This window comes from Leptinotarsa decemlineata, unplaced genomic scaffold (genome assembly GCF_025532065.1).
Source record: "Leptinotarsa decemlineata unplaced genomic scaffold, Ldec_3_MD MMD2_P_RNA_scaffold_12, whole genome shotgun sequence".
In the NCBI taxonomy this organism is placed as follows: domain Eukaryota; kingdom Metazoa; phylum Arthropoda; class Insecta; order Coleoptera; family Chrysomelidae; genus Leptinotarsa; species Leptinotarsa decemlineata.
Window position 1 is genome coordinate 2,435,090 of NW_027412526.1, and position 14,242 is coordinate 2,449,331.

The 14,242-nt window shown below is 37.9% G+C and overlaps 2 protein-coding genes across 2 annotated transcripts in view; one reads left to right on the plus strand and one right to left on the minus strand.

The window, feature by feature from the left end:
- Nos (Nitric oxide synthase) overlaps positions 1-14,242 on the minus strand; it is a 150,772-nt gene that overhangs the window by 87,691 nt on the left and 48,839 nt on the right. Inside the window, 1 exon segment of the mRNA XM_074171626.1 lies at positions 281-414. Within this exon segment, the coding sequence (XP_074027727.1) occupies positions 281-414 (134 nt within the window).
- Positions 8,000-9,970, plus strand: LOC141480881 (uncharacterized). Its single transcript, XM_074171603.1, has 2 exons — positions 8,000-8,225; positions 8,291-9,970. The coding sequence occupies exon 2, from the start codon at positions 8,292-8,294 to the stop codon at positions 8,997-8,999; it is 708 nt and encodes a 235-aa protein (XP_074027704.1). The 5' UTR covers positions 8,000-8,225; position 8,291; the 3' UTR covers positions 9,000-9,970.

Sequence of the window (14,242 nt, forward strand, 5' to 3'; positions counted from 1 at the left end):
TATTATAGTAGTATAGCTAACGTGGTTCTAGATACAATGGTAACCATTCTATCGAGCTGTCCATCGAGAGTGTAGGGATCGAGAGCGTAAGGGGTGCGGTTGTTTGGGTTGTATTATTATCATCATTTAGTTCCTTTCAGGATCTACTTGTTTTTTTTCTATATTTTCATTGACAAGTGAAAAATCGATAATACTTTTTGTCACACATAGTAATCATCACAATGAAAACACTACTCAGGAAGACGAGGAAAATATTTCAGAAGAAAATGATAATACTCACCTTCTGATTGACGTAAAGTACTGATCCAGGAAATCTTTGGCATGTTTCAAAATTTCCGGGGTTGTTCTCAACTCGTTTCGGAAGGGCAGGGCCATCATACTCCCCAAACATACTTGATTCGTACATGGCGTTTGCTGAAAAAAACATACATCAGTTCTTGTTCTCGATAAAATATCAATGATTTTGTGTTTATAACATTATATAAAAACAGTAATTCCATAGAGAGACTATTGGATTTCATGAATTGACAATTGACATTGGAATTGAATACCCCGTATAGATAATACTTTATTTTCTGAACGTCCAGATGAATCACTCTGAATTTCGATACACTTTTCCTGAAGATCCCCCACAAATCAAAAAAAGGTCTCAAAGTCACCACCGACCGTGAAATATTATGTTCCTCCCCGCAATTCTCCAGTCCCTTCGGGCCAGACCCGTCAATATTGAGATGAATTTCAGGCCTGACACTCCTTCATTTTCTATATCGAGTAGGGCGAGAACAGAGCCTCTAGGTTTTCATCAGTATAACATAAATACTTCTTGAGTTCACGTTTAATCCGGTTTGTTTCCACATTTTTCACAGTTTCATTTTCCGGTGTGTAAATATGAGATTCGACTTCGAAAGGGGTTCGCGTCACTTTCTCCTTATTAAAAATATATCCCTTGATCCGTTCAGGCGAGCCATTTTCTGAGCGTGCGTTTCTTTACGGATAGGGGTTGTAATGAGGAGGCTTGAATTCCATTTTTGAGTTTGCGGAAATCTTCATTAGATGATATGAACATTCATGTTGCAAGTTGGGGTTGTTGGGAGTTTGAACTGACTTTTACTGAAAGCTGTTTCATTAGCGTATTACAAAAACACGAGTGAAATTTTCACCAGATCTAATGACAATGTCACAATAAAGTGTTTTGCGAATACGTTAGTTATGGATTTTCATAAAGTATCTGCCGATTCCATCATATAGTTGTTTCATTTAGCTCTATCTAACTAAGCAGTCTCTCTGGTCTGGTGGCCAAAGATGAAGCAGGCGACCGCCATCAACAAACTAGGCAAGATGCAAAGACTTGCCAAGTTTGAATCTACCTCCTTTACACTTTGTGATAATGGGGGAGGCCAGGATGGTCCAATTCAGACTGGAAAACTCAACGAACTACAAAAGATCGGACTGAACAGAAATTTCGAAACAAGTGGAGGAGCACATATTGAATATGTACACGGACCACATGGCACCGAAGTACACCTTCAACACAAACTTCACGGCCAAAATCATGAGCCGTGAAAAGTAGAAGACCTTCAGTCTACCCGAAAACATGTTTGGAAAAAATACCTGGTATACAGATGGATCGAAGACCAAACAGGGAACGAGAGCTGGAATATACCGAGCGGATAGAAATCTGAACTACAGTTATCCGCTAGGACTATACACATCCGTCTTTCAGGCGGAAGTGTATGCTATCTTGCAGTGTGCAAGGCCTATTAAATTGAGACCTCAAAGAGATGAGCGGATCAATATTTTTACAGGCAGCAAGAGCGCCTGTAAAAATATTGGCAACAAACACAGTAGAACCTTCATTAGGGAAGCGTCCGAGAAAAAAACTGAAGAACTACTTCAATGAAGTAGGGATCGGCTCAAAATAATTACAGTGTTACTAACCGGTTACTAACAAATTAGTACAGGGAACTAGACTGATGGAATGGGTGTCATGAGAAAATGGAAGAATAAACTCAATAAGCCCAAGAGGCTGCAGTGTTTTTTGGAGACTTGGACTAAATGGACAAGTCAGACAGTAGTTGTTTACAGCTGATTCTCGGCCTCCCCCCACCACTATGACGTATTAATTGCTTTTTTTATTGGTTGTTGTTTGGTGAAGTTTTTTTGTTGTGCAGTGAAGTCAAGGCGTTGTGACCTTGAAGTGTCTGGTGCATGGATCGTTCAGATTTTTTTTTCATATGAGATTTTGTGTGTTTATGTGTGTGTGTGTGTGTGTGTGTGTGTGTGTGTGTAGGAGAATGCACGGTACAGGGTTTCATCATGTGCTTGTTTGTCTATGTACAAACATACGTCTGCATACTTCGAAGATCCTCCAAGTAATAAATGCTCCATCGGTGTTAGGGCACCAAGTTAGTAGTGGAGTGACGTCACAGCAATAACCGTTCAACGGCTAGAGAGCGACATGTTCACTCCACGACGTGTGGCAGAGTAATGCGTATTCATCGGTCTGCCCTCACCTCTCCCGAAGCGATGAAGGTTCGCTCTAGCCCCGCTATCGATGGTGACACAACGGCAGCCGAGGACCGTTTGCCTAGCGTCTACCCTCTCCGAGACCGCAACGACCACTGCTTGCTCGTATATCGACATCTGTTATCGCATTCAGTTGGGAGGTAATCTTGGCGCATGTAGTTGAGAAGTGGGGTTGGCTATGACGTCTTGACGGGTCCTATCAGAGTGTATTTAAGAAGCGTACGAGTGTTGGCTATGTCAGTTTACATCAAGTGAGTTAGTGAGAACTATTATATAAAATGTATTCCTGTGACTGTGGTAAATCTTTCACTCGTAGTGATAATCTTCGTCGGCATCAGCTCCAGAGTTGCCAAGGAGGGCCTGCAGTGAAACGGGTGAGAGTGGATAATGCAACACCTATGTATACGTGCAATTGTTGTAATGTGACAATTCCTATGAGCCAAGTGAATTCTCACCGAAGAACCATGAGTCATAAAAATAATGCATGTGTTCAATTGTCTGACGGTGTTCAAATTATAACGAATGCATTCAATTGCCGCATTGCTACATACAGGGTGGAGAGTTCGATTGTAACCAGTGACTACATGTCATTTTTCAATAAGATTAGGCAGAAGGTCATTGAATTACTGGAATCAGCCATCAGGATCCATAAAAGCATCAAGGTGAATATGGAAGTTTTTGGGAATTATATTCTTCAGACTGATGATTCGAGGGACACGAAGTCATTTAATTCCCAAAATAAAATAGTGGACCAATCATCAGATTTGAATGCTGTTTTTGATGGATTCCGTGATGTAATTGTGGCTCAAACGACTGAGTTCCAGGATCGTGACTCAGGTATTTATTTTTTAAAAATTTCAATAAGATTGAATAGTAATATTTTTTTTTTTATAATTCAGGTTGGACTTGTGAAAAAATATTGTTTCTCGAGGTCAACATTAATAAATACAGTCCACTGGAAGGACGTTCATATGTGAAGCTGCCTCAATGTATTCAATGGAAGAAAGCTGTTGTGAATGTTCGTAATGAAGATCAATATTGTTTTGCTTGGGCTATAACATCAGCATTATATCCTGCAGATAGTCGAGTGTCCGAACTTACGTCATATCCACATTTTTCCACTGTTTTAGATGTCACAGGTATGGATTTTCCGGTTAAAGTTAATAATAAGAGTATCGAAATATTCGAAGATAGGAATGATATTTCAATTAATGTTTACGGTTTAGAGAGTACATTTGAGAAGGGTAAAATGAAGTATGAAGTGATTGGTCCATTGCGATACTCACAGAGAAGACTCCGGAGACATGTCAATTTGTTGTTTATAACTGATGACTCCGGTAATGGTCACTATTGTTGGATCAAAGATCTTTCAAGATTAGTTTCTAATCAACTATCAGCTCATAGACAGAAAAAATATTTTTGTGACGGATGTTTGATATATTTTTCTGATGAGAGATTGCTTTTACGTCATAATATGTATGATTGTAATCACATTAGTACCACAACACCAACTACTAATTTAAAGATCAATAAATATGGTAGAATGGTTGCGGAAAATAAACTAATGTTTGAAAACTTTGAGAGGCAAATGAGGGTGCCATTTGTAGTGTATGCTGATTTTGAATCAGTGCTTAAACCGATTCATGTGAATGAGCCAAATCCTGGAAGTTCATACACGATTAAAACATTCAAACATGCCCCATATTCATTTGCTTATTTGATAAAGTGTTCATATAATGATGATTTGACAAAATTTGTTACATATAGGGGTGTAGATGCAGCTCAGAAATTTGTGAGTAGCATTGAAGATGATTTGAAAGAGATACATGAAAATCATCTCAGAAACCCTAAACCAATGGATACACAAACTGTCGAAGAAGAAGAACAGTTTGTTGCAGCCAGAACTTGTGGTATATGTAATAAAGCATTTACTGATGGTGACGTCAAAGTAAGAGATCATTGTCATGTCACAGGAAAGAAAAGATCACATGCCGCTCACTCGAAATGTAATTTAAATTTCAAAATACCAAACTTCATACCTATCATTTTTCATAATTTAAGTGGTTATGATTGTCATTTATTCATAAAAGAATTGTATAGGAATAAAGAGAAAGTTGATGTTATCCCGCAAACTAAAGAGAAATATATATCTTTCACGAAGCATCTCTTTACACACAGCTATACCGATAAAGATGGTGTGGTTAGGAAGAATTATCTCAAAATGAGATTTATCGATAGTTATAAATTTATGACTAATTCGTTGGAGAAGTTGGGTGCAAACTTGACCTCCGATCAATGTTTGGAGATGCACAAACATTTCCCACAAATTGAGAAATTCAATTTGATGAGACAGAAAGGTGTATTTCCATATAGTTTTGTTGATGACATTGACAAATTGAATTATCCATTACTTCCGACAAAAAATCAGTTTTATGACACACTCAATTGTGAACATATATCGGAAACTGATTATGATAGAGCTAGAAATGTTTGGAATTTATTCGAGTGTCAGAATTTGGGGGAATACTCTGATTTGTATTTGAAGTCGGATGTATTGCTACTATGTGATATTTTTGAAAATTTCCGCACCACAAGTTTAGAGATATATAACTTAGATCCGGCACAATATTACACTGCACCTGGATTATCATGGGATGCCATGTTGAAGTTCACTAATGTTGAATTGGAATTACTAACTGACATTGATATGATTCACTTTTTTCAAAAAGGTATACGAGGTGGAATTAGTCAATGTAGCGAGAGGAAACATATAGCAAATAATAGATTTTTACCCAATTATAATCCCAATGAACCTTCCACATTCATTACATATTTAGATGCAACAAATCTATACGGTCACAGTATGTCACAACCTCTACCAACAAGTGAATTTACATGGTTGACACCAAATGAAATTCTTAATCTTGATGTGATGGATGTGAGTACTGATAGTCCGTATGGGTATGTATTTGAAGTGGACATTCATTATCCACAAGAGTTGCATGATAAACATTCTGACCTTCCATTTTTAGTCGAAAAAATAATACCACCTCGTACACAATCGAAAATTCCCAAATTAATTCCAAATTTGAATGATAAAAGAAAATACATTGTTCATTATAGGAATCTACAGCAAGCTGTCAAAAATGGATTGATTGTAATGAATACACATAGAGTATTGAAATTCAAACAATCATGCTGGATGAAACCCTATATAGATCTTAATACTGAAATGCGTAATAGGTCTAACAACAAATCTGTTAAAGATTTCTATAAACTAATGAATAATGCGGTGTATGGAAAGACAATGGAGAATGTAGATAATCGAATTGATGTTAGACTCGTTACACATTGGGAAAATATAAAGAAAAATATAGGTGCCAGCACTCTCATAGCCAAACCAAATTTCAAAAATTGTTCAATTTTCACTGATAATTTCGTTGCCATTCAATTGGGTAGAGTGAAGGTTCATTACGATAAACCATTATATTTGGGATTTTCCATATTAGAATTATCTAAAACAGTCATGTATGACTTTTTCTATGGATGCATCAAACAACACTTTGATGAAAATGTCTCTTTACTTTACACAGATACCGACTCGCTCATTCTTAAAGTAAACACAGAAAATTTTTATGAATTCATAAAAACTAACATAAGTAGATTTGATACATCCAATTACAGTATAGTTAACCAATTCAATATTCCAGTAACAAGTTCAGTCTTGGGTAACTTCAAAGATGAATTTCCAAATGATCCAATCATGAGTTTTTATGGTACAGGTGCTAAAGCATATTATGTGAAATCTGTTGATGGTGAATTTAAGAAAGCCAAAGGGGTTAAACGATCTGTAATAAAGAATGAATTGACATGCGAAGATTATCAAAAAATCGTCGAACAAGGTGGTATGATATTCAGAAAGATGAATTCATTTAGAAGCGTGTTACATGATATGTATACTGAATTGAAAAATAAAGTTGCATTATCATATCACGACGATAAACGATTTATCATTCCGAATACTACCCACACTCTTCCTTGGGGTCATAATGATATTGAATTTTATGAAAACGATCCAAATGAGAACATTCGTTGGATAAGTAATATTATTCAACAATCACAATCTCAGGAGACTCCATTGGATCAATTGATTAATTTATTATCTGCCGAGATCAATGATTGAAATATCATTCAATATCTTCAAAACCGGAAAATTCAATATTGATATTTATGTAGCCATTTATAATTAATAATATATGATAGAAGTAATGTGATATTAATGTATTATGTATGTATGTATATGTATTACTGTAATGAATATAAAATGATTAAAATTTTATTTGTATTATTTCTATTTCCCTAATCAATTACTGCAATATATAGTATAATGTAAATGACAGAAATATCAGTTTGAAGAGAATCATCGTAGAGTGCACAATGTCTAAAACAATCGATAAGTTTGGTAGAAAAAGAAAATGGGGTGGTAATGTCATTCGAGGTCCTCCTGGGAATGGTTTTAAATTAACAAAAGATGGTCATTATGACATGCAAAGGAAAATATTGAAAAATACAAGTGAACCAATTGACAAGAGTGATTGTGTAACTGTATCATATCTTGAGGGGGAAATTAATGGAGCAAAGGAAGTTATACTTCTAGCCCTACAAGCTGCAATACAATCCACAATAGGCAATATTGCTCGGGACGCCCGGCAAGCATTTGACGATAAAATTGCAGAGGCTCGGATAACTTTCACTCGTAAATTTGACAAACTTACAAGTGATGTAGACATAAAAATGTCTGACATAACAGCGTCTACAAATAAAAAATTTGATGCTATGTCAAACATAACAGGGACTACAATGAAAAAGTATGATGTACTGGAACAGAGAGTTGAAGTATTGGAGAAAAACCATAAAGAAGTTTTGGAGAGAAACTATAAAGTCAAGCCATCATCATCAGGTGGACTGGGATATCCAGGACTGAACATTAATCCAAATCATAGAATAATACAACCAAAACCAAAACCAACTGATGATGTATTAATGGAACCAACATGGTGAATGTATTCCCTCGTTATGTTAGGTTAATAGTTACGTTAGGTTAGCTGCATAGTTACGTTAGGTTAGGTGTTAGGTTAGTATTCCCTCGTTAGGTTAGGTTAACAGTTACGTTAGGTTAGCTGCATACTTACGTTAGGTTAATAGGCGATCGCGAAGCGATCGCTTCGCGATCATGAAGCGATCGCTCAGCAGGCCGCTTCGCGGCCTGGGGCGCTCAACATCCGCCACTTGCATCCGGCCCGGATGTAAGTGGTGGATGTTGAGCGCTGAAATTCGGCCGCTCCGCGGTCGAGCGGTCGCTTGCGGTCGCTCGGCCGCGGAGCGGCCGAATTTTAGCGCTCAACATCCACCACTTGCATCCGGGGCGCGTTTTTTGCCCCTTCTCGAAGCCCCGCCCCCTTTCCGAAGCCCCGACCCTCCCCTCCCCGAAGCCCCGCCCCCCCGACTCCCAACATTTGCGCATGTACACCCCTACCCTCAACGCGCATGTGCGCTCCCACCATTTTCCCACCACTCACGCATCGAAGTCGATACCCTCCGGAGAGCACTACACAACATTCAGTTCGAGAAGTCATCTCATCGAGAGCAGTCCACTCCACTTCAAGGCAGTAGCTTCCGACGACTAACTTGACATTTGAGTAAGTAAATTAAGAATGTTATTTTTTTTATATCAACTAACTTTGTATTATTTCTTCTTTTTCAGAATGGCAACCAATACACAGGAGGTGAATAATGCTGTGGCGTCTATTCTGCCGGTGTCCGCTGACCAGGAGGAGGCAGCATCTTCGAGAGCGGTGACGGGTGACCAGGCAACCACTTCGCGTTCGCGAGTTAGGTGTAGATCTTCTAGCCCTGACTTATTCGAGGAGGAGGAGGAAGTCAGGGCTGTGAAGAAGGTTTGCCAACGACCTGCAGCAAGGGTTGGTCCTATTTCAAAGTACCGAGCTACTTGCAATAGGACTAATCCTTATGCAGGTAGTTTTTCGACCTCTCGTAAGAGGGCCTCCATACCAGCAGCAGCACCAGCAGCAGTGGAAATTCCGAGGAGTCCTTCTCCGGAGTTGGTGATATTGTCGCCGTTGGTGACGCGACTACCACCGCTGCCAGCGACACCGGCGGATCCTGAGGTGTTGGTGCCACAAGTGCGACAGCCTATCGGAGAGGTGAGTGAAAAGATGAATACTTTTCTACAGAGATGCAAAGAAATAGAACATGCTGCCCGATCTAGTGAGGCCGCGTTGACTAACATGAACCGCCTAAAGGGTGAAAAGGTTAAGCGACGTAGGGAAATAGAGAAAGAAATGGCCGAACTAGATCGTGACATTGCATCTCTGGAGGAAAGGTGTGAAGCGGCAACCTCTTCGATAGAGCTACACAAAAGGTTATGGACAGCTATGGACCCTTTTTTGTAGATTAAGTATAAATATAAGATTAGTTTTAGGTTAGTTAGGAATATTTAATTATGGTAGTTTTAAGTTTATATTTGTTAAGTTTATATTGAATAAAGGAAAAGGAAGTGAAATAAAGGGTGTACACTGTTTTTTGGTTTGGTACACATTGAACAATGCGATGGTTGGAGCATTTTTCTTCACTTCCTCTTATTATTATTATTATTTTTTTATTTCAATTCCAAGTTCTTCTAGACAAATACCTCACATCAATTTTTGTGTTCTCTAATCACTTGTAAATAATTCCATGTGAAGAAAATTTAAAAAATAAAAAAATAGACATGTTTCATAGTGAAATCGACAAGTATATTTCATTTGTATTTTATCCATTCAAGTATCTCTTTCATTGAATATGTCTTATGTCACTTTGCAATTTACCCCTACTCATTGAATATGTCTTATGTCTCACTGCAATTTACCCCTACTCAATGTCCCACTCCTCTCCCACTCCCTCTCGAAAGTATAAAAGTAGAAATCATCTGATGAAACATTCAGTTGATCAGCTAGCATCGAGATGGAACCCGATTCAACCTCCGAACCCTATAGCTGCCCGGATCAGGGGTACAACTTCAATTACTGGGATAACAGCCAGGTACAGGTAGTCTCTTCCACCACGGAACCCCACAGTCCGCCATATGAATACCAGGATCACGACATCAGGATGCAAGTTCAACATGTCACTGGCAGTGACGAAGGACACTTGGACGATTCGGAATATCCAGATCCTGACGGATGGTGGGACCCTGCTTATGATGACATTGTCCCAATGAGCAGCGACGACGACGATGATGACGACGACGACTCTGGCGATGATGCTGATGACGAGCTTGACGTTAGACGTCCTCCACCATCCCCTATCCTCATCGAGGATAGTCCTCCGCCATCCCCAATCCTGATCGATGATGATGTCCTCAATTCCGATGATGACATATAATCATCTACTCGTCCATCATTTCCTTTCCTTTCCTTCCACGGAGTACACACTTTTTGGTTGGTGTACACGAGGCACTGCGAGGCTGGGGCAGTGTCTTCCTCCCTTCCTCTCCCTTCCTCCCCCTCTTATTAGTTTTTTTTTCCATAATAATCACTAAGAATTTCTCCTAATAATCGCTCAGAGTTTCATTCTTGATGTTTTCGAATCTCAAACACTGTTCTACATTTCACCCCCTCCATTTCATTTCTTCCAATATAAATATAGCAACAATCCCAGTTCTATATCATTCTTCCACAATGTCGAGTACAGGACCCATCCAAGTACATGAAATAGATTCAACGTCTGATCATTTGAGTACAACCTTCGCTCAATTTCTGCAGCGAATCTATGATCTTCCTGATGATTTCGCAGAACGAGTGGAACAAGGTATTCAGGACGACATAGATGCTGTTGACGATAATAATGCGGATGATGTGATTAGTATATCATCTGATTCAGATGATTATGACGACGACGACATCATGAGTATATCATCTGATTCAGATGACTACTATGAGGATGATATCATTAGTATATCATCTGATTCAGATGACGATACCATAATTATTGTTTCTGAAGATGAGGAGCGTTAGTCCATATCATTGCATGGATTAATAAAAAATAACAGCCCTTTTCAGGGCTACAATTAAAGACTGAAACAATAAAAAAATAGCTCTTTTCAGAGCTACCATTATACTTTCAAACAGAAACAGATTCATACCATTGTTAACATTATGTTAACATTATAATCTCAAACGAAATATATGTATGTGAAAGTATTCATCATTATATGCATATGAATGATTGACAAATGCCAACTTCAACTTTCATTTAAAGTAGTACTCATCATATGCATAGATATTCAATGACTATCAAATTCCAAATTTCGACTTTTCAGTCAAAGTAGTAATTTATTTGTCATATAATGTATAGATATTCAAAGACTAACAAATAGTAATTTATTTGTCATATAATGTATAGATATTCAAAGACTAACAAATTTCCAACTTAGACTTTTATTAGTCAAAGTATTCATTTGTCACATAATCTATGAATACTAATACAACTAACTACTGTTTGCGTGAATAATGTAGCCCTGAAAAGGGCTGTTGTTTTTTTTTTGACCAGTTGGTCCACGGTTATTGTGCCACAGGTTGGACATTATTACATATAATACATGTAGATACTCGGGTGAAGTTTGTTAGTGGCCTCTCGCAAGCTTCACACCAATTCTGTCCCATTTCCATAATTGAGACAGTGTTGTGGGTGTTGACATGGGCATACCACCCTCCATTATTGTTTCTATGCGAATAAAACCGAAAGCAGCACCAACATAGTTTTTTGTTCTCTCCATCTATTGTGCTGATCAATACGTATGCATCCAATGCACAATACAAATCCAAGGGATCTTCCAGTGTCTCACTGACATTGAGTGTTCGCATACCGATCCTCATAGCACCATCACCTTCAGTTGTGTCAGCTTCTATCCCTTCATCATCTCCTTCTTCATCCATGACCCTCTCAAACTCCATCACGTCATCATCTTCGTCGCTTTGGTTGGCCTCGTTTTCAACTTCGTCTATCTCATCTTCATCGACTCCAACATCTTCTGCTTCAACTATTACTTCCTCTAGCGGAACATTGACATCCTCATCATCTGATTCGTCTATCCAATTGTTTTCATCAACAGCAGCTATTCTATTTAATGCAGCATTTATTTTTGCAGAATTCATCTTGTTGTTGTTTGCTCACAGTTGTAGAGAGTGAATGAATGAACTCTAGGTTTGCAAGTCAACTTATATAGGAGGTGATGCGACTCCCACTTGACTCGTTTAGAGTGGAATAGTAGGAGAAGTTATCCCACTATACTTCCACATGATGTTGATTTGTATAAATAGAGATCGTAGGTATAGGAGAGAGCATTCAGAGTTTCTGTAAGTCATCTCTTAATATTTCTAATCGAATTAGTAAAATGCCGTTTCCAAAAGAGTGGAATGAAAAACCAAAAGTGTGTGTCTACCCAATGATGATTGCAGGGGCTATTGTGTGCTACTTTTGTCAAATAAGTAGACCTAAGGATTCAATCAATCCATGTACTGGTATGTGTAGTGATTGCGTGTTGCGGATTCAACTATCGCCTCCTTCTCATCCACCGAAGCGAACAAAATCGGATTATCGTCAACAACAGTTACAGTGTCTGAAGTGTTCCGAACCTATAATATTTAACAATATAGGTATCTGTAGAAATATTTGTGGTACCTGTGCTGCCGTTCCAACTCCACTGCAACGTTGTTTGCGTTGTGATACATATTCCATGAATTGTTGGAATCATGTATGCAATGCATGTAGAAGTACTTGGGATCTGTGTGAGAAGGTTGGTCAACTCTACCCCAATAGGAGAATCCATTTTTTTCAATGTTGGTGTTTGACGCACGAGCAACAACTATTGAGGAATAGAGTCAAAGAAAGTTCCACATCCACAGAGACATATTAACATTTTTCATTTTTTATTATCGTTATTGTCCTCTATTATTAATAAATATATATATTTTGAATTTATTTGTATTATTTTCTAACATTTAAAAATACATGCATGCAACACAAAGTTTTCCTCTTAAATGACAAAGATTGTTACATGCGTGAATAGTTTAGTGAGAGAGCGCATGTGTCAGTTGATGAAAGAGCGCATGCGCTAGTTTATTTTCTTCTATAAATGGTGAGGTCTCAGTAACATCATCACCTTTCCTATCCACATTCTATTGCTATCACATATCATTCCTCAGACCTTAATAATCATGAGCTCTATGCCGCTATTGATTGCTGAAGATGGTTCACCACTTGTTGATATCGATCAGACTGATTTTGAAAATATTCCAGTATTACATTTATCGAGTCAAGATTCGATAAATGATTTTGATATTAACGACTTCGTTAACTTTGCAGATGTGCCAGAACCAAATGAGCAAATTATTATTGAAAATCCGATCGTTTCGCAATTATCATCACTCAAACACTCTTCATCTACCCTTCCTCTTGGTGTTGATAAGAAATCTAGAACAATCAAGAGGAAGGTTACTAAGGCATCTTCATCGATTGTCACTGACTTTAAAGAAAAGAAAGAATCCAAAAGTGTTGTGCGACAGAAAAAACCCGCAACGAAAAGTGACAGATCGAAGAGGAAGCCAAAAGGTACTCCTAAAGAAATGAAGAGTGATTTGAAAGCTGAACCGCTATCTTCTTTCAGCCCCCTCCATCGGTTTGGGGAAATGAAAAGGAAAGCAAAATGCCGTCTTGTAAAGGCACAGATGACTATTGCTGAACTTGAAAAGAGTGAGCGAGCTATTAATGCTAATAATGAAACTCTTGAAGCATTAGATGCCAAGATTGCATTAGCGAAGGTTGAATTGGCTAGAATGTCTAAAGATGCTGATGAACTCCGTTCAAAGATTGGTAAAGATAAGCAATTCCATCAACGTTCGAGAATGCAAGCTCAGGCTGAGCTTGAGGAGTCGACTAAGCTTTATGAGACAGCATTATCAGTGAGAGATAATTGGCAAAAAGAGTTGGATACTGCATTTCAAAGTGACGGCGATTAGTTTTGGGAATGATAATGTGTTTTCAATATCGTGAGTTGAAAAATATAAGCGGGAATGGAGTATACAATTAATTTGGTTTGGTATACACAGAACATTGCGAATGGCTGGGGCAATGTTTACCGCTGCAATATTTTTCAGTTCACATACTTATAATTGAAATGAAAACAATAATGAACTTTAATATTACTTTATTCATAAAAGTCACTATTATATACATTTAAACCATATTTGATTCATCAATCCAAGAATTTTGTTCGCTAGGAAGGCCTAACCACTTTACATATACTTTATTTTTTCTTCTCTTCAACACCTTCTCAATCAGATATACGTCAGGATTCTCGGTTCGTAATAACTCTTCTTCGTAAAAACATCCTCTAATCGGCTGTTCATTCATATCTTCAAGATTATAAGTCGTTGGGATGGTTTTATTAATTTTAACAATCTTGAATAGCTCCGTGGTAAAATTCGCAGTGTAAGACTTTTCAAAAATATGTTTGTATTTACTTATACGTACAATATCATTTAATTGGAATTTGGGTTTACTTTGTCTTCCTCCAATTCCATTGATACCCTTGAATTTTAATTTTGTTGTTGAATCAACATTGATGGGTGCCATACCTATTGTACGATGAACTTTA